The following is a 26,422-nucleotide window of genomic DNA, read 5'->3' on the forward strand; positions in this document are numbered from 1 at the left end:
GATACTCAGTTCTTTGTTTCTGTGAAAGATCAAGAAGTATTCTAGACTCTAAGCCCATCCAGGTTGCTGCGAAGCTCATGATTCTGCTCTTCTTTATGGCTGCGTAATATTCCATTGTGTATATGCACCACATTTAAGACTTTCTTAGATGTGTGTGCTAAACTATTTTCACTCCTTGTTAGTTTTTAGCCAATACCTGCTTAACTTATTAATTTGCACCCTGGCTTCACCATCATTCCCTGCCGCTTACACCTTCATGGTATCCTGCAACAACCAGGGTTGTCAAAGCCATTGATTTCTGGGTCCTGTGGAAATACTGATTGTACCACCCCCAGAACTCTTCTCAGCCAAGTTGAGGAACTCAGTACCCATAAGGTGATAACATTTTAGTACCTCAGCTTTTGATCTTCCCTGAACTAACACCCCAAAACTTCTAATTACAACACTTCTATGTGGCGGTGTGTGTATTTACTGACTTTTGTTTGTATTTCTCTATATATCTGTTATCAAAAGACTTTTTTTGCTTTTGAGTCAGGGTCTCACTCTGTTGCCCAGGCTGGAGTGCAGTGACATCATCACAGCTCTCCACAGTCTTGACTTCCTGGGCTCAAGCGATCCTCCTGTCTTAGCCTCCCTGCTCATAGCTGGGACTACAGGCACGTGCCACCATGCCCACCTTATGTTTTTATTTTTGTGTAGAGACACTCACTGTATACATATTATGTATGTACTATTTATGTAGAGACACTCACCAAGAGTCTCACCATATTGCCTAGGCTGGTCTCAGACACCTGGGCTCAAGCACTCCTGCTGCCTTGGCCTCCCAAAATGCTGGGATTATGGGCATGAGTCACCACACCCAGCCTCAAAAGGTCTTTAAGGCTACAGAGATCTCATAGAAGTATGTCATTATCTGAAAACCATGAGAGTAAAACTCATTAAGAATAGGTGAAAATAAAATACTTAGAAACTAAACAAATAAGTATAAGCAGTGGGAAATAAACATGAAAGAGTAAAGCTAGCAGAAAAACATCAGGTCCCCAAGCGCTCTCCCTTCCCAGATAAGCATCCTTAACCACATGGAAGAGATCAAGAGCCAGCATCAGAGCCCTGGTTTCTGGGATACTCATTTTCACTGTAGAATCTCACAAACACTTGGGGAAAAAAAATAGACACCCAGTGAAAATGCAGTTGGCAAGATAGCCTGATCGCAAACGAAACAGGGCCCTTAAATGCAGAGGACAGAAAAAGCTGGGAAATCAGACTTGAATTGCTTCCACTTAAAAGGTGAAAACCTGTCCTGGTGGCTTCCCCTCCTCCATCATTTGCTATCGAGTTGGACAATTGCTCTCACAACTCCGAAGTATTATACTTGTGAGAACATGAAAAATACACTTCCCATTCTATTTAACAATATTTGGGCTTTTAAGAGAATACAGTGTTTATTATTTTGAATCACAGTCCATTGAGAGAAAAAAAACATCAAGTTCCTACACAAATCTCCAAGGTGGTTTTAAAGCAGGATTTAAAAGGAAATGACAAAAGGGATTGATGATAGTGTGACCATGAGAAAAGTTCGGAAACAGAAAAACAGCTAATGTCACATTTGGGGAAAATTGTAGGAAGCTGATAAGAAAAAGAAGTTAGGAGACTTGGCAGAAATGTTGACATTTTCTTATTCCCCCGCACTGCTTGAGGTGAGAATGACAGAGTGTTCCAGAGGGCGTTGCCAATATGTGGGATGCCAGTGTCCCGAGGACTCACCTGGAAGAATACAGTCTCCCCACCAGTGCTTCCTGTGCGTCATAAATGACAGGAGGACTTGCAAAGATAACAGAAACCTCAGCCCTAGAGTTTTTGATTCAGTAGGCTGGGGCAAGAATCTGCAGTTCTAGCAAGTTCCAGGCTGCGTCAATGCCCACCCCCTCTTGCCCCCCCACACACACACTGATCAGTGCTGCTCTTGGCACTAGTGTCATGGAGGCATGGTAGAAAGACCTTTGGCATTGCACAGAGCGGGGTTTGTATCCGGACTCTGGCGTTCAGTATGTGCATGGTAACTTTGGCCAGAGATACTCCTGCAGCAACACAGAGACAAAAATATCTTCCTGAGGTTGGAGGGAATGTGAGGATATAATAACCGATGATGCCATAAACACAGTGGTTAAATGCTAGGCTTTAGATCCCAGCTTAGCTGGGTCTGGTCAGTTCTATCACTTACTTACTGGTGGTGTTACCAGAAGAACAGTGAATCTTCGAGAGTCTCAAAGTTTTCTTATTTTAATTGGGGGAGGAGGGTAATAATACCAGCCTTGCAGGAGTATTGTTTTAGGTATGTACATGGACACCATAAAAGCCCAATAGATGGTAGCTTATGACAGGTTGGGCAATACTATAATTAATGGCATGGTATTCAGCACAGAAAAAATATTCGCCAAATGTTAGGGTACTCCTTCTCTCGACTGTATTAAGTTCTCACATGAATAGGAAGGAGAAAAGAAGCATAATATTAATTTTACTCAGCCCTGAAATAATTAAGAGGAAAGCATAGTAAAAATTGGAATGAAGTAAGAATAAAGTTCAGAACTGCTATCTCAACAAAATTATCTCTGAACATACGATTTGTACAAAAAATATTAAAAATATGTTTCTTCTGTGACCTTAGGGATCTGGAAGGCAATCAAATAAAGTATCTTACGAATTCCACCTTTCTGTCGTGCGATTCACTCACAGTGCTGTAAGTATACAATAGACTTCAGTAGATGAGAGGAAACCCTATGGATTTGGAAATTAGAAGTACACATGAACAACGAATCTTAAAGTAGTGTTTTGTTTACAGGTTTGGTCTGACACTAATACTTGAAAATATATACATTGATTTATGGATTTGGATGGGTGTTGGGTCTAAGTCTCAAGTTAGGTTGCCTGTCATCTAGGTCTTCATCAGTTTCCTTTTTTCTGAGGGCAGTCATCATTTCTCAGCTGAACTGGTTCCAGAAATTTCCGATTTCCTAACACCGATGAAATGAAATAGTGTATGTGAAGTAGTTAGCTGTGCAGTGATTAGCTGTTACAGCCCATCACTCTTATCTTTGAGTTCTCTCTTCCCAAAGAAAAATAATAATAATAATTTCATTCTGAAAGAAAAAACAGTTAATGTATTCTGATTGACCAAAGATTCTGACTGGTGATTCTGATTGCTGATTATGTATTTTATGGGGGCGGGAAGGCAGATGGATTGGTCATCAGTGCATGTGTGCTGATAAACTTCAAAACACAGTGTTTTCGTTTGCTTTAATTACAGTTTTCCACATATAGTAAGCACTTAGTAATGTTTGTTGATTGCATGGTTGATTGGGAAAAAAACATGGAAAAGGAAAATTAGAGACATTTTCAAAAATAATCAGTTGCAAACAAAGTGCATCATGATAGACCACACTCAGCACATCAAATTGCTCGTGACAGCACTTCATGGGGATGTCCTTGGTGAGAAACTCCTGCCTTAGTTTCCAGTCTTCAGAGGAGACTTATTCAATTTCATATGGATAAGTGGCATTTCCCAGTGAGAACTGATTATTACAGCAGACACAAACCCACATGCTGATTCTCGCCATGTCTTACAGGTTTCTGCCTAGAAATCAAATTGATTTTGTTCCAGAGAAGACATTTTCTTCATTAAAAAATTTAGAAGAACTGTAAGTAGCATCGTCTACTAGGAAAATATGATTGCTTCTTCCAAGATTATACATTCAAATGACTAGTGAGACTGCTTTTCCACTAGTAGCAATCAAAATCCTGTAGACTATTGGATATTAAAAATCAATTAGGAAAACCAACATTATCCTGAAGACCAGAGCACATTCAGATAAGACAGTGGGCTTAATGTGGATTGAACCCACCGTCATTTCCCCGGCTATTTTCTTTGGGCATTTCATATATATGTGTGTGTTTGGGGGAGTAGGTTTTTCTTAGCTTCTTAGAAATAGGCATCACTTCTCTCTAATGGCCGGAGTACAGTTATTTCTCAATAAATGCTTGCTGAATGGGAAATTGGCTGACTGAAATGATATTAATTAGTTATAACTGAAGAAAGGAACAAAGATGCTCATTATCCCTTGAAAAATTATGACTTCTATAACAGGTGAAGCGAATCCAAGTGTCTAGAACAAGGATTAGGCTTGTTGAAAAATAGTCAAAGAGCTTATGTAACTTTTTTCTGTTCAAATGCGCGTTTTGTAAATAGAAGCCTTTTTTAAAAAGGCATTTGTCTTACATTCATTCACTGCTCCCCACACAAGTGTGTATTATTGGAAGTTAAAATTTAATTTGCTGTATTACCATTATGACATATATACATATAAACAAATATAAGTCTCTTATATTACAAGTAGCGGTGTTAGCAAACCCATCCTGCTGATTAAGATCTTAAAATGGAAATTGCATTCTTATTTATTTATTTATTTTGAGTCAGGGTCTCACCCTGTGGCCCAGGCTGGAGTACAGTAGCATGCTCAGGAAATTAATTTCTTAATTAACCTCTCTCCCATTCTTTATACCTTGTTTTGAAATCTGGAAAGGACTAGAGAAAATAACTCAATGAGAGTAATCTAAAAAAATAATTCGTGAATAATTAAGATAATTCAGTCTAATTAATGAGCAATCATATATCAAATCCACACATGTTTATTAAGTGCCTAGTATGTTCAGGGCAATACATTAGAACTAAAAAAATTTTCCCCGTATGGGAAAAACTTAAAGGCACCTCACTCAGAAGAGACATCCTCTCAGGGGCATTTCTGGGCAATCTCTGGTGAATGAATGTAGACGGGTTGCAGGGTGGAGGGGGCAGCAGCCCAGAACAAACAGGGTGTATTTTATATAAAAATTTAAAGAAGCAATAGTGTAGAATTCACATTTTGAAAATTGTCCTAATCCTCCTCCCATCCTTCACATAGGCAGAGGCTCACCAAAAAATAAAATAAAATAAATTTTAAAAAATAGATCCAGCCGGGCTCGGTGGCTCAGCCTGTAATCCCGCGCCTTTGGGAGGCTGAGGTGAGTGGATTGCCTGAGCCCGCGGGTTCGAGACCCGCCTGAGCAGCGAGACCTCATCTCTACAATAAATCAAAAAATCAGCCGGGCGTGGTAGTGCATGCCTGTAATTCCGGCTACTGGGAAGGCTGAGGCGGAAGGATCGCCGGAGCCCAGCAGGTCGAGGCTGCGGTGACCGGGAGCGGCCACTGCACTCCAGTCTGGGGGACAGAGTGGGACTCCAACTCAAAAAAAAAAAAAAAAAAAAATAGATCCCACTTAAGAGCTGCTAGCTTGCTCCTTTTAAGACCAGTAATAATCCATTGCCATCCACTTAGCCTCAGAAAGCTAAAAGAAATTCAAGTATTGATAGACATGTAAGACATATATATATATAAGGCATTATATGCTTTTTTTTTTTTAGTTGGACGTCTTACTCTGTCACATAGGCTGAACTGCAGTGGCACCACAGCCTTGACCTCCTGAGCTCAGGGAATCTTTCTGCCTCAGCCTCCTGAGTAGCTGGGACTATAGGTGAACATCACCATATTCAGCAATTTTTTTTTTTGAGTAGAGACAAGGTCTCACTATGTTGTCCAGGCTGGTCTCAAATTTTCCTCCTGCCTCAGCCTCCCAAAGTGCTGGTATGACAGGCATGAGCCACTGCACCCGGCTGTATGTCTTGAGTTTACAAGTGTTAAGTAGTTTTACAGTGCCTTCAGGATAACAGACCCATCCTGGGGAAGAATAAGTATGTAACACCTCCGAAGTCCCTTCCCCCCAAAAGAGTGCGCTTTATTTTTCTATGTAACACTTTGAAGGACATGTTCAAGGTATTCAGTTCATCATCATCTTGCTCTATTACCAGGCTCTCCCGGTCCATGCACACCTGTGGCTTCCCTTCTGGGCTGTGACCCAGGTGTGCTCCTCCCATCTGGAGCACCAGATCAGAATTTCCAGATGGAAGGATCTCCCACCATAGCTTAGATGTCGTAACAGCATTTCAAAAGCAGCCTGTTAAAACAAAACAATGGACCTTTCCCCCATTACCAGCTTCTTCACTTGGACTTGGCTGTCTTGGTGTTATTAGCATCCCTCCTGTTAGCCAGGTTTCACAACTGCTCTCTCCCTCCTTCCTTTCCTCCTCCTCCTCCTCCTCCTCCTCTTCTTCTTCTTCCTCTTCTTCCTCTTCCTCCTCTTCCTCATCCTCTTCTTCTTCCTCTTCTTCCTCCTCCTCTTCCTCCTCCTCCTCCCCCTTCTCCTCCTCCTCCTCCTCTTCTTCTTCTTCTTCTTCTTCTTCTTCTTCTTCTTCTTCTTCTTCTTCTTCTTCTTCTTCTTCTCCTCCTCCTTCTCTCTCTCTCTCTCTCTCCCTCTCTTTCAATAGCTTTAGGGGTACAAGTGGTCTTTGGTAACATGATATAGTGGTGATGAAATCTGGGCTTGAAGCATACCCATCACCCCCACTAGTGCACGTTTTACCTGACAGGTAATTTTTCAAATTCCTCGCCCTTCTGCCATCCTCCTCTCTCTGAGTCTCCAATGTCCCCTCTGCCATTCTATATGCCTTTGCAAACCCTTAGCTCAGCTACCACTTATTAGTGAGAACATGGAGGTATTTGGCTTTCTACCTTTCGCTTAACACTTTTTGTTTTGCCAGATCCCAACCCCTGCCGATGTCCCCCTCAAGCCCTCATCGGCTCTCATCTCGTCCTTCTGGAAACCTCCAGCCCGGTCTCCCTCCTCCCCTGCTCTGGCTTTTCAGCCTGACTTAGATGCTCTGGGCAGAATTATCACCCCACAACCTGGAGCAAATTATGCCACTGCCCTGCTTAATGTTCTCACTCCCTATTGCCTGCCATTTAGTAAAGTACTTCACACAGTTCTCAAATGTTAATGAGCAGAAGAATCGTAGGGGATGTGTATTACCAGACTCCCTCCCAGAGATTCTGATGTGACAGATCTGGGGTGGGTACCAGAAAGTGCTCTTCTTATCAGCATCCTCAGGAATTCGAATGCCCAGACTGGACTGTGAAAAATGCTGCCTTGGAGGATGCTCATGGTCCTTCCATCTTGCTTCCAAGGATTTCCCAGCTCACATCCTCTGCTTCTCCCCCACGTTGGCTCACTTGATGACTCCTAAAGATGTCATTGAATTCCAAGCATCTCTTCCCCAGCGTTTTCCTATCACCTGAGAAATTGTTCTTCTTTTGTCGCACCTAAAACCACCAAGTTTCTTTCAAATACTTTCTAATACCCCAGGCCACGTTTGATGATTCCTTCTTCTGTGCTTTCTCTGTACTTCTAGAATAACACCTGTCTCATCCTTTCCTCGTTGTATAATATAGTTGTTACTCTAAATGTAAGCTTCTTTAGAAAGAGAGCTAAGTCTTAGTTACATCTAACTCCCACAAATCCATTAGCAGCCCCAGAGTATCAAAAGTAGATATGATTTTTTGTTTGACTCTTAATGAAGGCAATTGGTCATCTGATTTATCTTTAACATCTTCTCTGGCTCAGAAGGATATGATAGATTCCTAAAGATCATTGATTTCTTCTGATCTCCTAAACGATCTGTTTCCCACATTCTATAAATTCCCTGTGGATTTTTCTGGAGGACAGGCCTGCCTTATTTAATTCTAACCTCTCAATTTCTTCTACAAAAACAGTATAAGAAATATTAACAGTATAAGAACAAATTAAAAGTGTGTGAGCTTATTCGTTCAAGATTCTCTGAGCAGGTACTGAGTAGGCAACATTATCTTAGTTGGAATGCAAAATAAATAGAGGCTGCAAGACTTGACCTCAAAAAGTTTAGTTGAATAAACAAGAGATCGTGTGTTTGAGGCAAGCGGGAATCACAGAAGCATGAATGGTAGAAGTGTACAAAGAGTACCTAAAACAGGGGAAATTAATCAAATAAAGATTAAAGCCAGGTTGGGAATGTGTTGGAGAGATGGTAAGAGGAAATTCCAGACAGGAACTGGGTGAGCAAAACGCCACATGTCTGTAAGTGATGGAAAGCACATCCACTTGGCTGACTCACATGGCCTTGTTATCGGGTTGGCTAAATTGGATTCATATTTTCTGTTACATCTAATGGGATAGTGATGACTGTGAGGAGTAATAACTCTGTCATTTATTTCCAATGTAATTGCATTGGGTTTTCACTGTCATCAACAGGGATCTATCTAGCAATATGATAATGGAGCTACCGTCCCACCTTTTTAAAGACCTGAAGCGTCTTCAAAAACTGTAAGTTATATTTCTCCCCCAATCAAATTTAATGGCAACATCTTGAGTTTCCAAAATAATAACACCTTCATGTTTGTTTTCCCCTTCCTCCTAATGTTTAAAAAAGGAACCTGTCATCTAATCCACTCTTGTATCTCCACAAGAACCAGTTTGAAAGTCTTAAACAACTTCAGTCTCTGTAAGTGAAATGTTACAATTATATTGATTATAATTTTAGTGGATGTACTTAGAGCCACACTTATTTTTAAATGGGTATTTCATACACATGTATCCTCAGACCGTTGTGAATATCATTGTCACCATCAAATACGTACTGAATGACAAATACAACTCATTTTATCCTTGAACATGGATGAAGGCCATTTCTGGTTTTAAAACTACACATAGCTCCTTCTTGAAAACTGAGTTCATGTCAAACGGCTCATCCAATCATTTTCACAAAGAATTACATTTGCAATAGTTTTGATACTAAAAACAAATTAAGAAAGACTTGCTGGCTTTCCTCCTCCCCTAAAAGAGTCTACTTAATATTAGTCCACGGTGCATTTATTTTACTTTTCAATAAGTAAAGAAAAAACCTATCCCACAAATGTGACCACTCAGACAATTCATGTTGTACAGTATTTTTACATTTCAACCATATTCGTTTTCAATTGAGTCAAGAACTCTTATCCTTTGAACTTGATGGTTCCTTCCCCACAGATGGCAATTGTTGACTAAAGTTAATTTGTTTGTTTTAACACAGAGAGCATATTACAGTACCTGATCTCAGCCTAAAGTATGTCTTCATTTAACTCCAAAGACTAATTCATAACATAGATTTTTATTCTTGCTAAATAGCTTTCTATTTGAAATTAATACAAGATTTAGGTTCTTATTAGTGAGTTCCACTGACGAAAAAGACTTGGCCCCTATCCTCAAGAAGCCAAAATACTGAAAAATCCCAAAATATGAATAACCCATTATTTTTAAATATAAAAACACCACCTCAGGATGTGGACAACATGATTATTTCCTTCACTCACCATATACTGCATTTCTAAAAGCCAAAGTAATAACTATTTACTCCATACTTTTATTTCTTTTTCTCCTATCTTCTTTTTTCCCAGATTTACTTGCACATTTATTTCACAAACATCTATTGGCCACCCGCTTACACATAGCACTGTCTTAGGCACTCTGCTCTGTAGGATACTGTAGGTTGTCAATCAAATAATCACACAAACTATGTAAAGCTAAGACTGTGATGAGTCAAGGAGAAAGCTAGACCACAAAAGAAAAAAGAGGGGGAAAGAAAACTTTAAAAAGGACTTGGAGTTTCCTGCTAGAGGGTCCATGTGAGGATTCAATAGTATAATAGCTCCCCCAAGTTTCATTTCTGACTTCCAAAGACCAAGGACTCATTGGGTAAAGGGAAACTTGAAATTATGTTGAGAAATCCTTATTCAGATTAGCTAAAAAAGAAACTGAGTGAGAATCAGACATCTTTTAAAATAAACATTAAAAGCAAAAGACTTCTGTCTTTTTATTTTTTATTTTATTTTTATTTTTTTATTTTTTGCATGCTACATTGCTTTTTATTTTCACCCTTCTATATTTTAAGTGTACTGATTTTTTTAAAGAGACACTGGAATGTTTTACTGTTTTTTTTAATTTTTATTATAAAGATGTGGGGTACATTTCAGGGTTAGGTATATAAACATTGATCATGCAGGTACCCTTGTTGATGAGGTATGCCCCTCCCTCTCCTAGCAGTTTCCCTCAACTGCCAATCCTTTCTTATAGCATTATAATTGTTCAAGGTCTGTTTTTAAATCGTCCTCTCTGAGAACCGCCTTTAATTCACACTATTCTAAAGAGGTCTTCAAAGGATCCACATTTGTAGAAACTTCTGGTTAAACTAAGCGTATAGGAGTGAACTTTGCAGCCCTTTAAGGTCATTTTACAGAACCTGGAGGAATTAAAAGAATAATGCTTTCCCTGTTGTCTTAGAAAACAGTTTTCCTTAATTCGAGCTCCTCTTTCTACCTACATGGTTTTCTATCCTAAAGACACAGGCCAGGAAGAAATGACTACATGTAAATCCAGATTCTCACAAAACTCACTTTAGTGATGCTCTCAAACTGGAAACATCAGCTACTGAATGAAACCCTCTAACTCCCACGGCATTGTTGATAAAATTGAACTACAGAGCCAGTTTCATAGTCACACAAGTCACTACTGCCATTTTTCAATCGAAGACAGGAATGAACATGTCCTATTGAAATGGAATTCTGCATGTGACATGACAAAATCAGCTCCAAGTTAGAAGAGGTATAAAGAAAAATGTCCATTTTCCAAGACCGTGTACTGTAGACTTTTCGTACTAACGTGAACTGGTAACATGAGATCTGAAAGCATTATATTTTGGATATGACAAAGAATAAGTTGATTTGAAAGTTTAATATTAAAGCCATTAAACCTACGGTATATATTTTCCAGAGACCTGAAAAGGATAGAGATTCCAAATATAAACACACGAATGTTTCAACCCATGAGGAATCTTTCTCACATGTATGTATGTATACAGAATAGAGAAGGAAACCTGGTGAAATGTTTCTAATGTTCTCATGTCAACTGTCTGATGTATCGCTGCAATGTGTTTTTATGCAACCAAAGTCTTTTTATTGAGAACTTTTTAATTTTGTCACCTTTGGTCCCTGTTCAAATAGAGTTCAATATTATGATGTGCCGACATGAATGACCCTTCTCTCTGGAAACACGCTGTTTATCCAATTGAGGCCCAATAAGAGATCAGGGTACCAGAATGCCACATATTACACAAGATGAAGTCACTGGCTTAATGGTACTCAGGAGACCTGGAAACATTAATTCACCTCACATGAATGAGCGGTGTCGGTCGCTCTAAGATTTGAGCCCTTAGGAAGAAAGGTGCTATATAAATTCCAGGTGTTGTTACTGTTACTAAGTGCACTACAAAATGGAGGTAATTAATCTTTATAGTAGTATTTTGATAAGTCACTTAAATATATTTGACTAACGTGCACTGTATAAGTTGTGTTCATATATGTGTTATAACATGATCATTTCTTTATCAATTGTGTGATCAATGTGTTCATGATCTCAAAAATTAACAATTGCTATCCACAAAAATAGGGAGGATTCCATGTAAGATTACAAGTTGGGTGCAGCAACTGGACGAAATGGTTGGTGTGAAGGTGCTCTTTTGGGAGAACATTTTATGTCTGGGCAGTAGGTGTGATCACTGAAAGCCAGGCGTTTGACGCGTATTCACATGGTTATGTTCATTTCCTTTTCTGTGGCGCATTAGATAAATATTGAACAAGGCTATCATTTCCTTGTTGCAGTCAGAACATGAGACCTTTTTAAAATAGAAAAATTCAGCCTTTTTAGAACTTGATGGAGAAGCTGCTGTTTTAAACATAGACCTCAGGTCAAGGTCAAGAAGGGCTCAAAAATGGACAGAAAACATGTTAGTTTACTTTCTGTCCTACTAAGTGATCTACTTCTTCTTGCTTCCTTCACTGATTGAAACTCTTCCGCCTCATCACCTCAGCCCTTTCTGCTGACAACTAGTAGTATGGTCACGGCAGGAGAGGGGCTGAGACACTGAGAGACCCTATATGACTCTATCTGAAGACAGTGGACATAATGGAATCTTAAGACAACCAAGAGGTCAAGCCAACGTGTGCCAAGGACTCCAGAGAAGTAGAAGAAAACAAGAGAGTTAAATGTCAAGTTCCTGTCATCGGATGCTAGTTATTAGGAAGCTGACCCGTGGGTGACTTGAGGGCAGTGATTGCCTCTTATGTCTTTATCAGACACACCCAGCACTAAACTACTCATCATCCAGTCATAGATCCAAGAAATATTTGTTGAGTATCTACCGAGGGTCAGGCACCATTCTAGACGCTGGAAACACAGTGATGAACAAGAGAGAGAATGTCCCCTGGAGCTTCCGTTTAGCTTTGAAAATCAGAGAGGAAACAAGTAAACAGATAAATAGTTAATAAGTGCTACAAAGATAAGGAAAGAAAGATAAGGGGTAGGTAAAGGACTAGGGTGGTTTAGATGTAAGTCAGGGTGATGTGGCATTTGAACTGAACTGAATGAGGGAGAACTCAGCCTTGGAAATATCTCGGCAGAGAAGAATCTTCCAGGCCGAGGGAAAAACATAAGAAAGGCTCTCAGAAGGACATGAACCTGGCTTGTCTGAGGATTAGAAGTAAGGTCTGGGTGGGGAACACGAGGCAGGGAAGGAGGTGAGGGCTCTGGCATCCAAGGGCCTGATCACAGGAGGCTTTGAGGCTGTGGCAAAGTAAAGCTTTCACTTGCTGGTCTAGAAACTGAATTGGAAGATGACCAAAAAAAATGGATTAGACTGAGAGAAAAGAACAGAGAATTGAACGGAAAGGGTAGTAAGAGAATGAAGATGGAGTGAGTTTTTTGAGAGAAATTTCTAAAGACCCAGGTTTGGCATAGGAATGGCTATAAGCCAAACGGCTTCACCAGTTCCAACATTTCAAGCTTCCCCATATCAGATCATAACTACATTGACTGCAAACAGATGTGTACTGCCCCCTAGAAATTTTTTAAGCCCTTCCAGACCCTGGTAAGAAACCCATGTAAAAGGCGACTGCCTCTCCTCCCAGCTTCAGTGGAACTGAATGATCCTAGTCTCAGAGACCTTCCCTTCCGGCCAGGGTCAGGGAAGAGGAGGCTAGTTAAAGTGAGTTGATCTCAGTGTTTAAGACTCAGGACAAGACAGGAATGTTCCAGGTGGAGCCACAATAAGTTCTTTGCATCCCAAACCCAAGCCCCTGACTTTTGCTAGAGAGCAATTGAACATCGATAATCTACTTTTCATAACATCCTAGAGAATAATCCAACGTGACAGAGAAAAAAATAGAGCCTCTAAGATTTCAAAGTTCCATGTCCTCCCTGATTCTTCCCAGCCAAGCCCTTGAATTTCTGTGTCCCTAGGGTTCCTCATCTTTAAAAGAACACCACCTAATATTTCATGGAGAACTCGCTAATGATATAAATGCTACTAAACAAAAAGAAATAGACCAACCTAGCGAAGCTGCGTGCCTAGCACAGAGCTGTAGCCTGGTAGGGCTGCAAATGTAGGTTTTGCATTATTGCTGTAAAGTGACTCTTTTTTTTCCCCTTTGACTTTAGTTATTTCAAAAACTTTCAATACTGCTCCTATGCTTCCCATGTCCGAATATGTATGCCCTTGACTGACGGCATTTCTTCATTTGAGGACCTCTTGGCTAACAATATCCTCAGAATATTTGTCTGGGTTATAGCTTTCATTACCTGCTTTGGAAATCTTTTGGTAATTGGCATGAGATCTTTCATTAAGGCTGAAAATACAACTCACGCTATGTCCATCAAAATCCTTTGTTGTAAGTATGTTTTCTATATAAATAAATTTAGGATAGCCTTCGTGGGCTATGCACTAGACATGTGTGTATGTATATATATATATATATATATATATATATATATATATATATATATAGTTTTTCAATAGGTGGCATTTCAGATGAATTACATATGCTGGGCACATTTTTTTTCTAAATATGAAAGTTCTGGCTCTTTCTAGTTCTGTTTTAGATTGCATGATCTTTTTCTTTTTTTAAAAAAAATGTCGGGTACAATTCAGGACTAAGTATACAAGTGGGCAGTGTACAGGTAAAGTTTGGGCCTCCCTTTGGTCCCCACTTTGCCTGGTACCCTTATTGATGTTGTGTCCCCCACCCCCACCCTGACAGTATCCCACTACTGCCAATCCCTTTCTTATAGTATTATGGTAAAGGCTGCATGATCTTAATGGTGAGCCACTCTTAGGGATTATGTCTTGGAAATGAGGTAACAGAGAACCAATAGTTAAGTTATTATGAATTATGGAGAAAGTTTTGTGGGTTATGAAGTTAAGCTTGTTTAACTTCAATTACAATAACATCCATGCTCCTAAAGCCCAGATAATGATTTCCTTTATTAACTATGCAAGTAATACATGTTTGCTGTTTAAAAACTAGCCCTTTCCCACGAAATAAGTCCCCTTCCCATTTTTTTAGCTATAAAACAAAGACATAATGTGGTACTTTAGAGACAGTACAGATTATGAAGTCCCTTGGCTTCTTGGTACTCTGGTAGTTGTCTACATTCATTCATATTATACAGGATGAAGGAACTAGACCTGGTAATCAGAAAGTAAAACAGAGATAATCAGAAAGTAAAACAGAGATATTAGAGACTACTGACATACACATTATCAATTCTCCCACAGGTGCCGACTGCTTGATGGGTGTCTACTTGTTCTTTGTTGGCTTTTTCGATATAAAATACCGAGGGCAGTATCAGAAGTATGCCTTGCTGTGGATGGAAAGCCTTCAGTGCCGTCTCATAGGTTTCCTGGCCATGCTGTCCACTGAAGTCTCTGTCCTGTTGCTCACCTACTTGACTTTGGAGAAGTTCCTGGTCATTGTCTTCCCCTTCAGTAATATTCGGCCTGGAAAACGGCAGACCTTGGTCATCCTCATTGGCATCTGGATGGTGGGATTTTTGATTGCTGTAATCCCATTTTGGAATGAAGACTATTTTGGAAATTTCTATGGGAAAAATGGAGTATGTTTTCCACTTTATTATGACCAAACAGAAGATATTGGAAGCAAGAGGTATTCTCTTGGAATTTTCCTAGGTAAATTATATTTTTCCTTTCCTGGGTAAACATAATTTTGATAGAAGTACCCATTTCAGCAAAGGTGGATTTGTCCATTCCAGAAAGTAAACGAAAATAGTGAAGGCTATGCCCTTTTTAAAGAAGAGTTCTTGCAATTGTAGTTATTGGTGATCTTATTAAACTTTTGATGATAGAGATCTAGTGTGGAAAATAAATACTATATCAGGATCTTTAGATGATCTTTTTATTAGGTCCCTTGATTTCATAGTTATATGTGATGACTACCGCTAGAAGAATTCTAGTTGAGTGCTTAATCCTGTATCCCTACCAAGTCATTTGGACTCATTTTTTAAACAATCTAGTTATGAGTTAATTACATAATAATCTAATTCCGGAAACTCACGAGCAGGAGATGTCTGAATGGAAATACCAGGAAGCTGTATTGTCTTGGTTAAATGTAGCTCTTAGGTCAGCAATGTAAGGATGCTTAATAAAACTCTTCAGTATTCTTTATTTCTCCCAGATTTTTAGTAAAGAAGACCCTATGCTCTCTTACAAAGGAATGACAAGTTCAGCTCTTTGAAGTTAAAACAACTTTTTTTTCTATTTTCTATTATGTTTCAGTCTTGCTTAAAATTAAAGTCATTCTCATGTCCTCTCTTTAGGGCAGTATTATCATTTTGACTTCCCATTCGTATCTTTTTCCTTCATCCAAATAGTCAATAAGCTCTCTTGTTCTTTTTTTTTTTTTTTTTTAGTTGGAGTCTCACTCTGTCACCCAGACTGGAGGGCAATGGCCGCTCCCGGCCACCGCAGCCTCGACCTGCTGGGCTATGGCGATCCTTCAGCCTCAGCCTTCCAAGTAGCTGGAATTACAGGCATGCGCTACCACGCCCGGCTGATTTTTTGATTTATTGTAGAGATGAGGTCTCGCTGCCCAGGCGGGTCTCGAACCCGCGGGCTCAGGCGATCCACTTACCTCAGCCTTCCAAAGGCGCGGGATTACAGGCTGAGCCACCGAGCCCGGCTTGTTCTTTCTTTTTTATCAAATAGTTTTCATCAAAATTTGCCTCTGTCTTCTGCTCCTTCCAATCGCTACCCACTGCTGTTGCCTTACTTTAAAGCATTTCTACCTTGAGTCTGATTTATTAACTTAGCCCTTACTGGTCTTTTGACCTGTGGGGCCTCTGGAGATTCCATGGAATTTGAAAAGTTTTGGATGAAAATAGCAGATCATCTTGAGTTTAAGTATGTTTTCCCTAGACTTCACCAATTGTACCTAAAGTCGAGATTCAGAATTGCATTTTTTTTTTAAACAACTTTGAAAATACATGCAGATTTTATGTTCACAATGAGAAATGAGATGATCATTCAGGATGTTTATGGCAGTAAGAATAAAGCAAATCAAGTAACTAAGGAGTCAGCATTAAAGGGAATAGTGACGTTAAGTGACAGTCTTATGGATATATTTGGCCCCCAAGCAATGATTCATGAGGCTGAGTATTTAACTTTTTGCTTATTTCTTTTTCCTTTTCTAAAATGATTCTAAAGTGACTCTGAGCCTCAGTAGTTTAAATTACTGTAAGAAACCTGAAGAAAAAGAAATAAAAATGCATTTTTTTGTTTCATGTGTTATTCTTGAGACCAAAAACATGAGGAATAATGTTTCTGAAGCAATTATGCTCATGATAAATTCCAAGATTATCTTATTCATATTTATAAGACAAGGAAATGGGGTCATATTTATTTTTTGAGATGTGCATATGATTACAGTAATCCCTTAAGGTTTGAATTTGCAGAAAGCTAAAAACAAAGATAGCTCTTTTTCAGGCTTTAAAAGAGCTGACGTTTACTGCATAATATGCCCAGATCTAAATTTTAGAAGTCCATCATTCTTCATAAAGAATTTATGTATTTGAAACCTCTCCTTAACCTGACAAGCTTAGTTTTCTTTATTTTATTTCCTTGAACTCGGGTTTTATACGAATACCACCAGGCTCGTTATACAAAAGTCTGCTTCTTGAAAGTACCAGCATAAGAGAGGCACCAGATTTAACATCTAACTACGGGATGAGCATTCCTAATCTGAAAATCCAAAATTTGAAATGCTTCCAAATCCAGAACTCTTTGAACACCAACATGATGCCACAAGTGGAAAATTCCACACATGAAGCCTTTGCATTCTGATGATTCAGTACACAAAAACGTTGTTTCTTGCACAAAATTATGAAACGTGTTGTACAAAATTACCTTCAGGGTATGCGCTTAAGGTAGATGCAAAACATAACTGAATTTTTGGAACTTGGATTCCATCCCCAAGATATCTCATTGTGTATATGCAAATATTCCAAAATCCCACATCCAAAACGTTTTTGGTTCCCAACATTTCGGATAAGGGTTGCTCAAACTGTGCCACAGGATTTTTTATTTTATTTTATTATAGAGATGTGTGGTACAAGTGAGGATTAACTACATAAGTAGGCTGCTTGCAGGTGAAGTTTGGGCTTCTAACTGACCCTTGCTCCCCTGTGTACCATAGTATTTTGCCTGTTGACTTATACACCTGAGATACTAAGAGGTGTGCTTTTCCCAACAGGTGTGAACTTGCTGGCTTTTCTCATCATTGTGTTCTCCTATATTACCATGTTCTGTTCCATTCAAAAAACCACTTTGCAGACGGCAGAAGTGAGGAATCACATCGGAAGGGAAGTGGCTGTTGCCAATCGCTTCTTTTTTATAGTGTTCTCTGATGCCATCTGCTGGATTCCTGTATTTGTCACTAAAATCCTTTCCCTCTTCCAAGTGGAAATACCAGGTTAGTCTCTTGTCTCGTTCCCAAGTACGTTTTGCCTTCCTCCCTTCTTCTTTCGACAAAGCCAGAATCCAAGATAGTACCTTACACATTGTAACTGATCCATAAATACCTATAGCTTCAATACAAAGAGTTATTATTTCCCCTAGTGTTTTATAATCAGTATCCTCAAATAGAAACTGGGTAGTGGTGCAATCCAGTCAGAAATAAAAAGCAAGACCACAAACAGAACAAAGAGAGACTAAATCTGAGTATCTCGCTTCCACCTGAGCTAAAGAGTGGTTCTTAACCAGGAATATTTGTAAAAAGTCAAAATCTTCACCCCAGGGTCTGCCTAGGACTCTGGTTTAGTCCCTAGAGGCTAAGACCTATAGATGGGTTGTTAGGTTTTGGTGGAACCTCCCAAAATGTCAGGGCCACACCCCTAACGGGGGCTCCAGAATGTTAAGTCAGGTCCGCCGGGAGTGTGGGATGTCTGGTGTGCGATTCGAAGTTGCATGAAAGATGCAAAGAATTGCACAGAAGTTAGATTGGAAGATATAGTTTATTTAGAATGTAAATTAGAGAGAGAGAGAGGAGATTCACCTCCCCAAGATAGGGGAGGAGGCCAAAGCTGTGAATTAGTTACTCTTTTGCATTTCCATGAGAGCCATCAGTCTCTAGCCATTTGGCCTTTTTCAAACAAATCTGTCCTAGCACCTGGTGGGTTTTTAAAGCTTGCAGCTTGACTTTCAAAAGGAAATACCTTTAACTGCTACCAACCCCCCTTTCTGCCACAAGGTTAGTGGGAGACATTTTGTCATCCCAGGCGATTGCCGTGGGGCCAACTGCTGATTCCGAAGCAGCTACTCAATGTGTTTCTGCGTTCATTCACTCAATCATACAAGAAATATATTTGAGCATGCCACATTCTGCCACAGGGGAAGGTCATTAAGGTGATTGGGTGGCGATCTGCTCTATATCATCACGAAGGGACAGGTACCTGCAGGTGATGGACAGCAGGCAGATGGGTGGGCTAGTCACATGATTGCCACCATGGTGGTGGGGTCTATCTGTGTCACAAAGGTCACAAAGGGCTGATGAGGTTAACCTGGGTCTTATGAGTGGCGGCAAATACTTAAAATAGAAAAACTAATGCATACAAAACAAGCTGGGGAGGGGGGTTGTAAAGCAATTATCAATAGCTACCTCTGAGAAACCGGCTCTGTCCTTGTCTAGTGATTAGAGGGTAAGTTGAGTGAACTGCTTGAAAACCATGAGATTTAGGCAATGTTAAAATGACTGCTCATTGGATATATTAAATCCATGTGATATCTTTTCATGGGTTTTTGCAGCAGCTACCTGTGCAATTCAGATGCACATTTATCTGGTTAGAAGCATCTGTCTGTTTGGTGGTCCTAGTCATGAAATGTCACACTGGACTCTGTAAAAATGCCTCCTCCAGATGGCCAGGTTCCCAGCATACACCCCTACCTCATGAGAGAAAATCAGCTTTCCCATTAGGAGAATCTTACTTGAAGAACTTTCTGGGAGCTAAAGATTAAAGCTATTTAGGGACCACCACCCAGGCTTTAGCCCGTTTGTCAGTGAAACAGGATTGTCTTCAACTCACTGTTTCAACTGATTGCAGATCTACCAGGAAGTTGATCCAGGACAGGAATTGTGTCTTATATATCTTGGCACACCAGTGTCAAGCAGGGTAACTGACACCTCGAAAACCCTTATGCAAGAGTGATGAATGCACAAATGACAAACAGCTGTCACAGCCTATGTCCCCCTAGCTGATGCACTGAGTCATGAGGCCTTGTCAAGAGCCTTGTTGCAAAATGCCACAGGACATCAACAGCTATCAGTTTCATCTCCACAACAAAGCACAGATGTCCCTCAGGCCATCGAAGGTGTGGAAGTGCAAATCAGGAGGGAGTTCAGGGCTGAATACCTGGGAGCCTTTGCTGGGTAGTGAGAGCAGAAGCTATAAGAATTTGTGGGTGATCACTCAGGGACAGCAGAGTTCATGAAATATTAATAATCACAGGTATCCACTTAATGAACAGTCTCCAATCTGTTACTGCTATCTGGAAATCTTAATTTTTAACATCTTATTATTTCAAATTCAACAGGACTCAAATGTCTCCCTTGGCCTCCATTGCTCATGGAATAAAGTCCAAATGCTGGGAATAGTATTATAATATTTCTTTCTTCTCCCCAACCCTCATATATTCTGTGATTCAGGCTCATTGGAATGATTGGGGTTTTTTCCTGCATTTTTCTGATAAGACCTCAGTCTTTGCTAAAGGTATTCCCTCCATCTGGATTATACTTTCCTTTTTTTTTTTGAGTTGGAGTCTCACTCTGTCACCCAGGCTGGAGTGCAGTGGCCGCTCCCGACCACCACAACCTCGACCTGCTGGGCTCCGGCAATCCTTCTGCCTCAGCCTTCCAAGTAGCCAGAACTACAGGCGTGTGCTACCACGCCCAGTTGATTTTTTTATTTATTGTAGAGATGAGGTCTCGCTGCCCAGGCAGGTCTCGAACCTGCGGGCTCAGGCAATCCACTCACCTCAGCCTCCCAAAGGCGCGGGATTACAGGCTGAGCCACCAAGCCCGGCTGGATTATACTTTCAACCTATAAGATCCTAGCCTACTAAATGCTCTTTCCTACCCTTCAAGCCTCAACTCAAATATTCTCTCTTCCACAGTGCCATTCCTGACCTCTCCCCACCCTAATTCTATCCAATCCAGTTGTTTGAAGGGCAGTTGGGGTTTTGTTTACACCTCCCTTAATAGCCTCATGTGAACTGTCTCATGGCAGATTTATTTCTGAATGTGTCCATCGCTCCCTTTGGATTCTAAGCTTCAGAAGGAGGGGACCATGTCTTATTTTCTTTGCATTTACAGCATTTTTTCATTTAGGGCTATTTATCAAAATGCTTTTTCAATTAAAGTTGCTGAACTGGTCCAAGAGTAGTGGAATAGTGGGTCTCATCAACCTACCCCACTCCTATCTCCTTGTTTTTTCATGTGCTTCCCTGACCCAGGCCCTTGCTTCTCTCAAATGTGGGGGAAGCAACCTCACATGGTAAAAGAAGGACCCAGTAAGGAGTGAGACCAGAGTCCGGGTTCCTCTCCTGACCCCGCCACTGACAGGTTGAGGGAGCTTAGAGAGGTCATCTCACCTTACCTCCCTGAGGCTCTCTCTAGACAATCTCTTTAATTCTGCCAGTTTTAATATTCTGTGAGTTTGTTAACTCCTGGAGGTACTTCCTCTCTATATTAGTTTGCTAGAGTTGCTACAGCAAAGACCATAGAAATGTGTATTCTCACGGCCTTGGAAGCTAGAAGTTCAAGATCAAAGTGTCAATAGATTTGGCTTCTCCTGAGGCTTCCTCATTGTCTTACAGATCGCTTCCTTTTTTCTGTGTCCTTACACGGCCTTTCCTGTGTCCCAATTTCTCCTTCTTATAAGGACACCAGTCAGATTGGATTAGGGCCCACCCACATGATCTCACTTTAACTGACCTTTTTTGAGGCCCTGTCTCCAAATAGGTCACATTCTGAAGGACTGGAGGTAAGGACTTCAACATATGAATTTGGGGAGACACAATTCAGTCCCTAACACTCTCTGACTTAGAATCAGGAGATGCATAATGATCGAGGATATTTGATAGCAGCAGGAGTAACCATTATCCTCAGAGGGTCTAAGACACTTCAGATCATGATAAGCTTAATAAATACTTCAACAGAGGAAACTAGAACAGGAAAAAACTATCTTGTGGTATTATTATTGTGCCACACACCAATCTTGCTTTACATTCACAGTTCAATACCTTGAGATTCATCTTGAACATTTCAGTGGAACTAGGAGGAAAGTCTTTTTTTTTTTTAATATGTGGGGTCCTGTAGCAGGAAGACAGAGAGGTCGTGACACCGAGACTATTATAGGAAGTGGCAACTTTATTATGCCGGCGGGCTCAGCGGGCTAGACGGGCTAATGCATCCAGGTCAAGCCTCCCAGAATGGGAGAAGTGGGGTCTTATACCTTCATTTAGGTAAGGGAGGGAGGTTGTGTTGAGCGATTACACATCTTTTTTGGAATTTACAAGGTTGTATTTAGCAAAATCAGATCTTTCAAAGAACAAATGGTTTCCAGGAAACGCAGGGCAAGCAGGGTCTGCAAGCAGGGTTGTAAACCATCAACTTCAAAAGAGGGGTTTTGGATAAGTCTGTGAATTAGTTACTCTTTTGCATTTCCATGAAAGCCGCCAGTCCTTGGCTATTTGGCTTTTTTAAACAAAACTGGCCTGGCAGGTCTTTAGAGCTTGCCACTTGACTTTCAAAAAGAAATACCTTTAACTGCTACCAGTCCCCTTTCTGCCACTGGGTTAGTGGGAGACAGTCTATCATCCCAGGTGATTGCCATGGAGCCAACTGCTGACCCTGAAGCAGTTATTCATGTGTTTCTATGTTCATTCATTCAATCATACAAGAAATATATTTGAGCATATGCCACATTTTGCCACATTACAATTCAGGGTTAGGTATACACATGTTCATTATGTAGGTACCCTTATTGATGAGGTGTGCCCTCCCCCTCCTCTGGCAGTTCCCCACTACTGCCAATCCCACCCCTGCCCTCCCCTGGCAGGTTCCCACTACTGCCAATCCCTTTCTTTTAGTATTATGATAGTTGTTCAAAGTCCACTTATGAGTGAGGACATGTGATACTTGGTTCTTTGTTTCTGTGATAGATTACTCTGTATTATAGACTCTAAGTCCACCCAAGTTGCTGTGAAATCCATAATTTTGCCCTTATTTATGGCTGTGTCATATTCTATCATGTATATGTATCACATTTTTTAAAAATCCAATCCTCTTTCTATGGGCAGCATGGTTGTTTCCATGTTATTACTATTGTGAATAATGCTGCAATCGGAGGAAAGTCTTTATCACACTTGACAAAGCCCATTCTTGCTTGCACAATTTCCCATGGTGTTGCAGGAAATGTTACACTCGCTGATCTAAAGCTACCCTTTCTCCATCCTCCAAGAAACTCTGGGGTTTACTGGTCATGGCATGTCACTGATGGTACCTAAGGTCATTCAGAGATAAACTAACTTTAACCCTCTTCTCTCAGAACTCAGTCACTAGTCTTAAATGGGGGGAAAGGGTCTTCCCAAGACTGAGCAGGAAGTCTCATTTAGAGTACAACTTGCCTATGGAACCTATGTGGCCAGTCTTTCCCTCCTTGAAACCTGAAGTTATCAGGCATTGTTTTTATAAGAGATTGGGTTAGGATTAATGATTGTAATGCCCTCTGGGACCCAACAAACAAAAAGTGACTTACTTTGTTCTGCTTTGATCATAATTCAGATCACCTATTCATTGACCATTCTGATCACTTATTTTTTAAAATTAATTTTAAAAAAACTTTAATAAAGTTAAGATAGGATAAAATGTAGATTTTTTTTTCTTCCATATTATTTCCAGTTTAAAAAAAAATTAAGGACAAGAAAGTGAAGATTAGATGGGAAAAGAGAAAAGCAAATAGAGAAAAGGAGAAGTGAGAGATGAAAGGGAAGAAGGAAAGAGTCAAGGAGGGGAGGTGGATAAGAGTCAGGAAAGAAATGAGAAAGAGCAATAGAGAGGAAGAATGAAAGGACGCAAGGAACAAAGCACAGTCAAAAGAAGAACAAAATAACAGCGGCTCATTGACAGAAGATGCCATGCTCTCAAATATTTAAGACGGTTTATTCAGAAACAAATGTGAGTGACCTTCGGCTCCTGGGACCTGACCCCAGGAAGTCCTGAGAACACATGCCCACCGTGGTTGAATTGTAGTTTGGTTATGTACATTGTAGGATGACGGAGTTACAAGAAACCACCAATCAGTACATGTGAGATTTACATGGGTTTGGCTCCACGGAGGCAGAATGTCTTCAAGCAGGGCCTCGCTGGCTACAGGTGAATTCAAATATCTCTTGATTGGCGATTATTAGTAAGAGTTGTCTGAGGAATTTTGAAAACCATAAAGGCAACAGCTTGGGGAACGAAAAGGGAGTCAAGTAGCTGAAGCTTCTTGGGTGGTTGACTTCAGAAAGAATAGGTAAGTGTCTTAAAAGGTCCCAGAGTCCCCAAGAGACAGCTTTACAGGATCATAAAATAGTTTTATACTAGAATCAAGTTGGAAAGTAAACCACATTATACAGTTAATTGAAAAGAATAAAAATAAAAATCCAATGTCTCTCCAAGCCCCTTAGTTAGAAATTTGGCAAGGTAAAGAAAAAAGGTCAGAGTTGAGTCCTTAGGCTAAAGGATAAGAAAAGTATGAGGTGAAAGGGAAGAAAAGGGACAAAGAATAGTGAGAGAAAGTATCATTGACCTTACCATCCGCCTCTTTACCGGAGCTGGGAGTTCTTTGAAACTTTGAAGATGAGGAAGGAGGCAGCACTGTGTGGTAGGGTTTGAGGATCTTGGGTCTTAGTGCTGAAAAGAAACATCAACAGAGCAGACGCTAACCCAGCCTCCTGAACTCAGTGAGCAAGTTTTGACCAGTCCCCTTTCATAAAGAAGGTCGGGGAGGTTGAGAAAGTGGAGTGATTCTCCCATGCTCACCCAGCTAAGTGTCCCATCCCATGAGCTGAGGAATTTAGAGGAGAATAGGCCATTGTTTTGTTAAACACCGGCCAGGCCATGTGGTTCTTTGAGCTAAGGTCCTCCATGTTTTCCTAAGCTTTGGCACCCCTCCCCTACCTTGGGGAGATGACTCTCCTCTCTCGCTCTCTCCAATTTACTTTCTGGATAAACTATAACTTCCAATCTATAAATAAATAAATAAAGGAGGAAAATACATTTCATTGTAACCAGGAAAATGATGCCCCCAGGAAGGACACTATCATTCCGGATTTCATCTCAGGAAGAAATTTGGGTGACCTCTTTCCCTGAATAGTCTATTAGCAATTTCAAAGCCACACAAGAGAGGGTTTCATCAAGGATGTATTCCTCTTTGCTCTTCAAATCTCTTGATAGGATAATAGGATATCAGGAATACCAGGGAAGGGCAATAAGCCTTGAGGATTGAATAAAATTAAGACCTCGGTCAGATCTGGTTCCTGGGCCAGAAGTCTCCTGAATCATGTTCTATTGATTAAGAGATATCTCCTCATCTTCTTAATTGTCTATAAAGGTAGGCAGTAAAAATAAGAAAAATACATTATATAGCAATTTATGGTTTACATGTGTCTTCACATATTTCCCCTTGTTTGGTCTCACAACCTATAAGTTATGTACTGAAACTCAGAAAAATTAAAAGGTAAGACCTTAAAGTCTTAGCACCCATTCTTTCCCAATAAAGAGATTTTCCGTAAGGTGAGAGGAAACTTAAATGTATTAGTTGTTCCTCTCTAAATAGCATTGACTGTAAAGTGTTATTTGTGTTTTATGTCTATTTAAAACCTCAACTGTCTTTTTACATTTTGCTTCCTTCTCCAGACACAATTACTTCCTGGATAGTGATTTTTTTCCTCCCAGTAAACAGTGCTTTGAATCCTATTCTCTACACTCTCACAACCAGCTTTTTTAAGGACAAGTTGAAACAGCTGCTGCACAAACATCGGAGGAAATCCACTTTCAAGATTAAAAAAAAAAGTTTATCCACATCCATTGTGTGGACAGATGACTCCTCTTCACTTAAACGTGGGGTTTTAAAAAAAATAAGCCTTGGGGACAGTATAATGAAACAAGTTTCCTAGCAATGGATTGGGATCAGTGGACTTTCCATAGACTGCCTAAGACAAGGGACAACTTTTGGAAGGTGACATGTGCAATGCTTTTCATCTTTACCAATGGCAAACCTCTCTGCATGAAGAACACAGCTGAATGGCTCTTGGCACTGTGTATCAATGGCAACTGTACTATTTACCAACTGTGCTAAGAACTGCACCAAAGGGTTCTTCTCCTCACCCTTTCATGCCTGAAATGCACGAGTGACTCTGTATATAGGGGGTTGATATGCTGTTGATCCCTACTGCCAAACCTATTGTCAATACTGTTGACATCGTCTATTGTCAGCATTGCCAATAGGTTGCCCACAGGTTGGCACTGCATGGTCTGCTTTTACGTCAAGTTGTGCTGTCCATCAATGAAGAACATCTACGGCATCTTATTTCAGTGTGGCCATCAAAAATATAAGTCTAACATTTCTTTCCTTGCTTTTTCAACATTAAATAAAACCATCAGCATCCTGCTGAATTGACAGCAAAGGATTTCCGAGATGCTCACTCACCCCAAATTCTACCCTGTGAAGGCCAGTGGAGTATCAGCTTTGAGAACAGAACTTCATATGATGTTACCATGGCTAACATACGACCAGAGAGACACACAGATGAAGCCTAGTACCACTCACCTTTTTGGCTTTTATGTAATGCCGGAAGAGCTGAGATCTTAGACAAACAAATATATATGTATAGTTAAGATTGCCCAGGGCACAAAGGAAAATTGGGCACCTCCACTACTAAAAACTATACTTAAATATTTTTTTAAGTGTAATTTCTTCAGAGCAGTCTCCCTACTGCTGGCAATTCTGACTTCATACAATACACAGATAAGAGGTGTTCAAA

General features: G+C 40.3%; 1 protein-coding gene across 1 annotated transcript; it reads left to right on the forward strand.

Moving 5' to 3' along the window:
- Positions 1 to 2,665: 2,665 nt before the first annotated feature.
- On the forward strand, positions 2,666 to 25,655 carry LOC103255079 (relaxin receptor 2; the record flags this gene model as incomplete). The annotated part of the gene is made up of 9 exons (XM_008053045.1): positions 2,666 to 2,737; positions 3,624 to 3,695; positions 8,212 to 8,283; positions 8,390 to 8,461; positions 10,765 to 10,836; positions 13,486 to 13,715; positions 14,603 to 15,013; positions 17,592 to 17,810; positions 25,296 to 25,655. Coding segments are annotated over 9 exons (1,480 nt in total), but the record flags the coding sequence as incomplete, so codon positions are not given.
- Between the last annotated feature and the right edge of the window lie 767 nt (positions 25,656 to 26,422).

Source organism: Carlito syrichta, unplaced genomic scaffold, assembly GCF_000164805.1.
Source record: "Carlito syrichta isolate Samal-C Ts95f unplaced genomic scaffold, Tarsius_syrichta-2.0.1 Scaffold287787, whole genome shotgun sequence".
In the NCBI taxonomy this organism is placed as follows: Eukaryota; Metazoa; Chordata; class Mammalia; order Primates; family Tarsiidae; genus Carlito; species Carlito syrichta.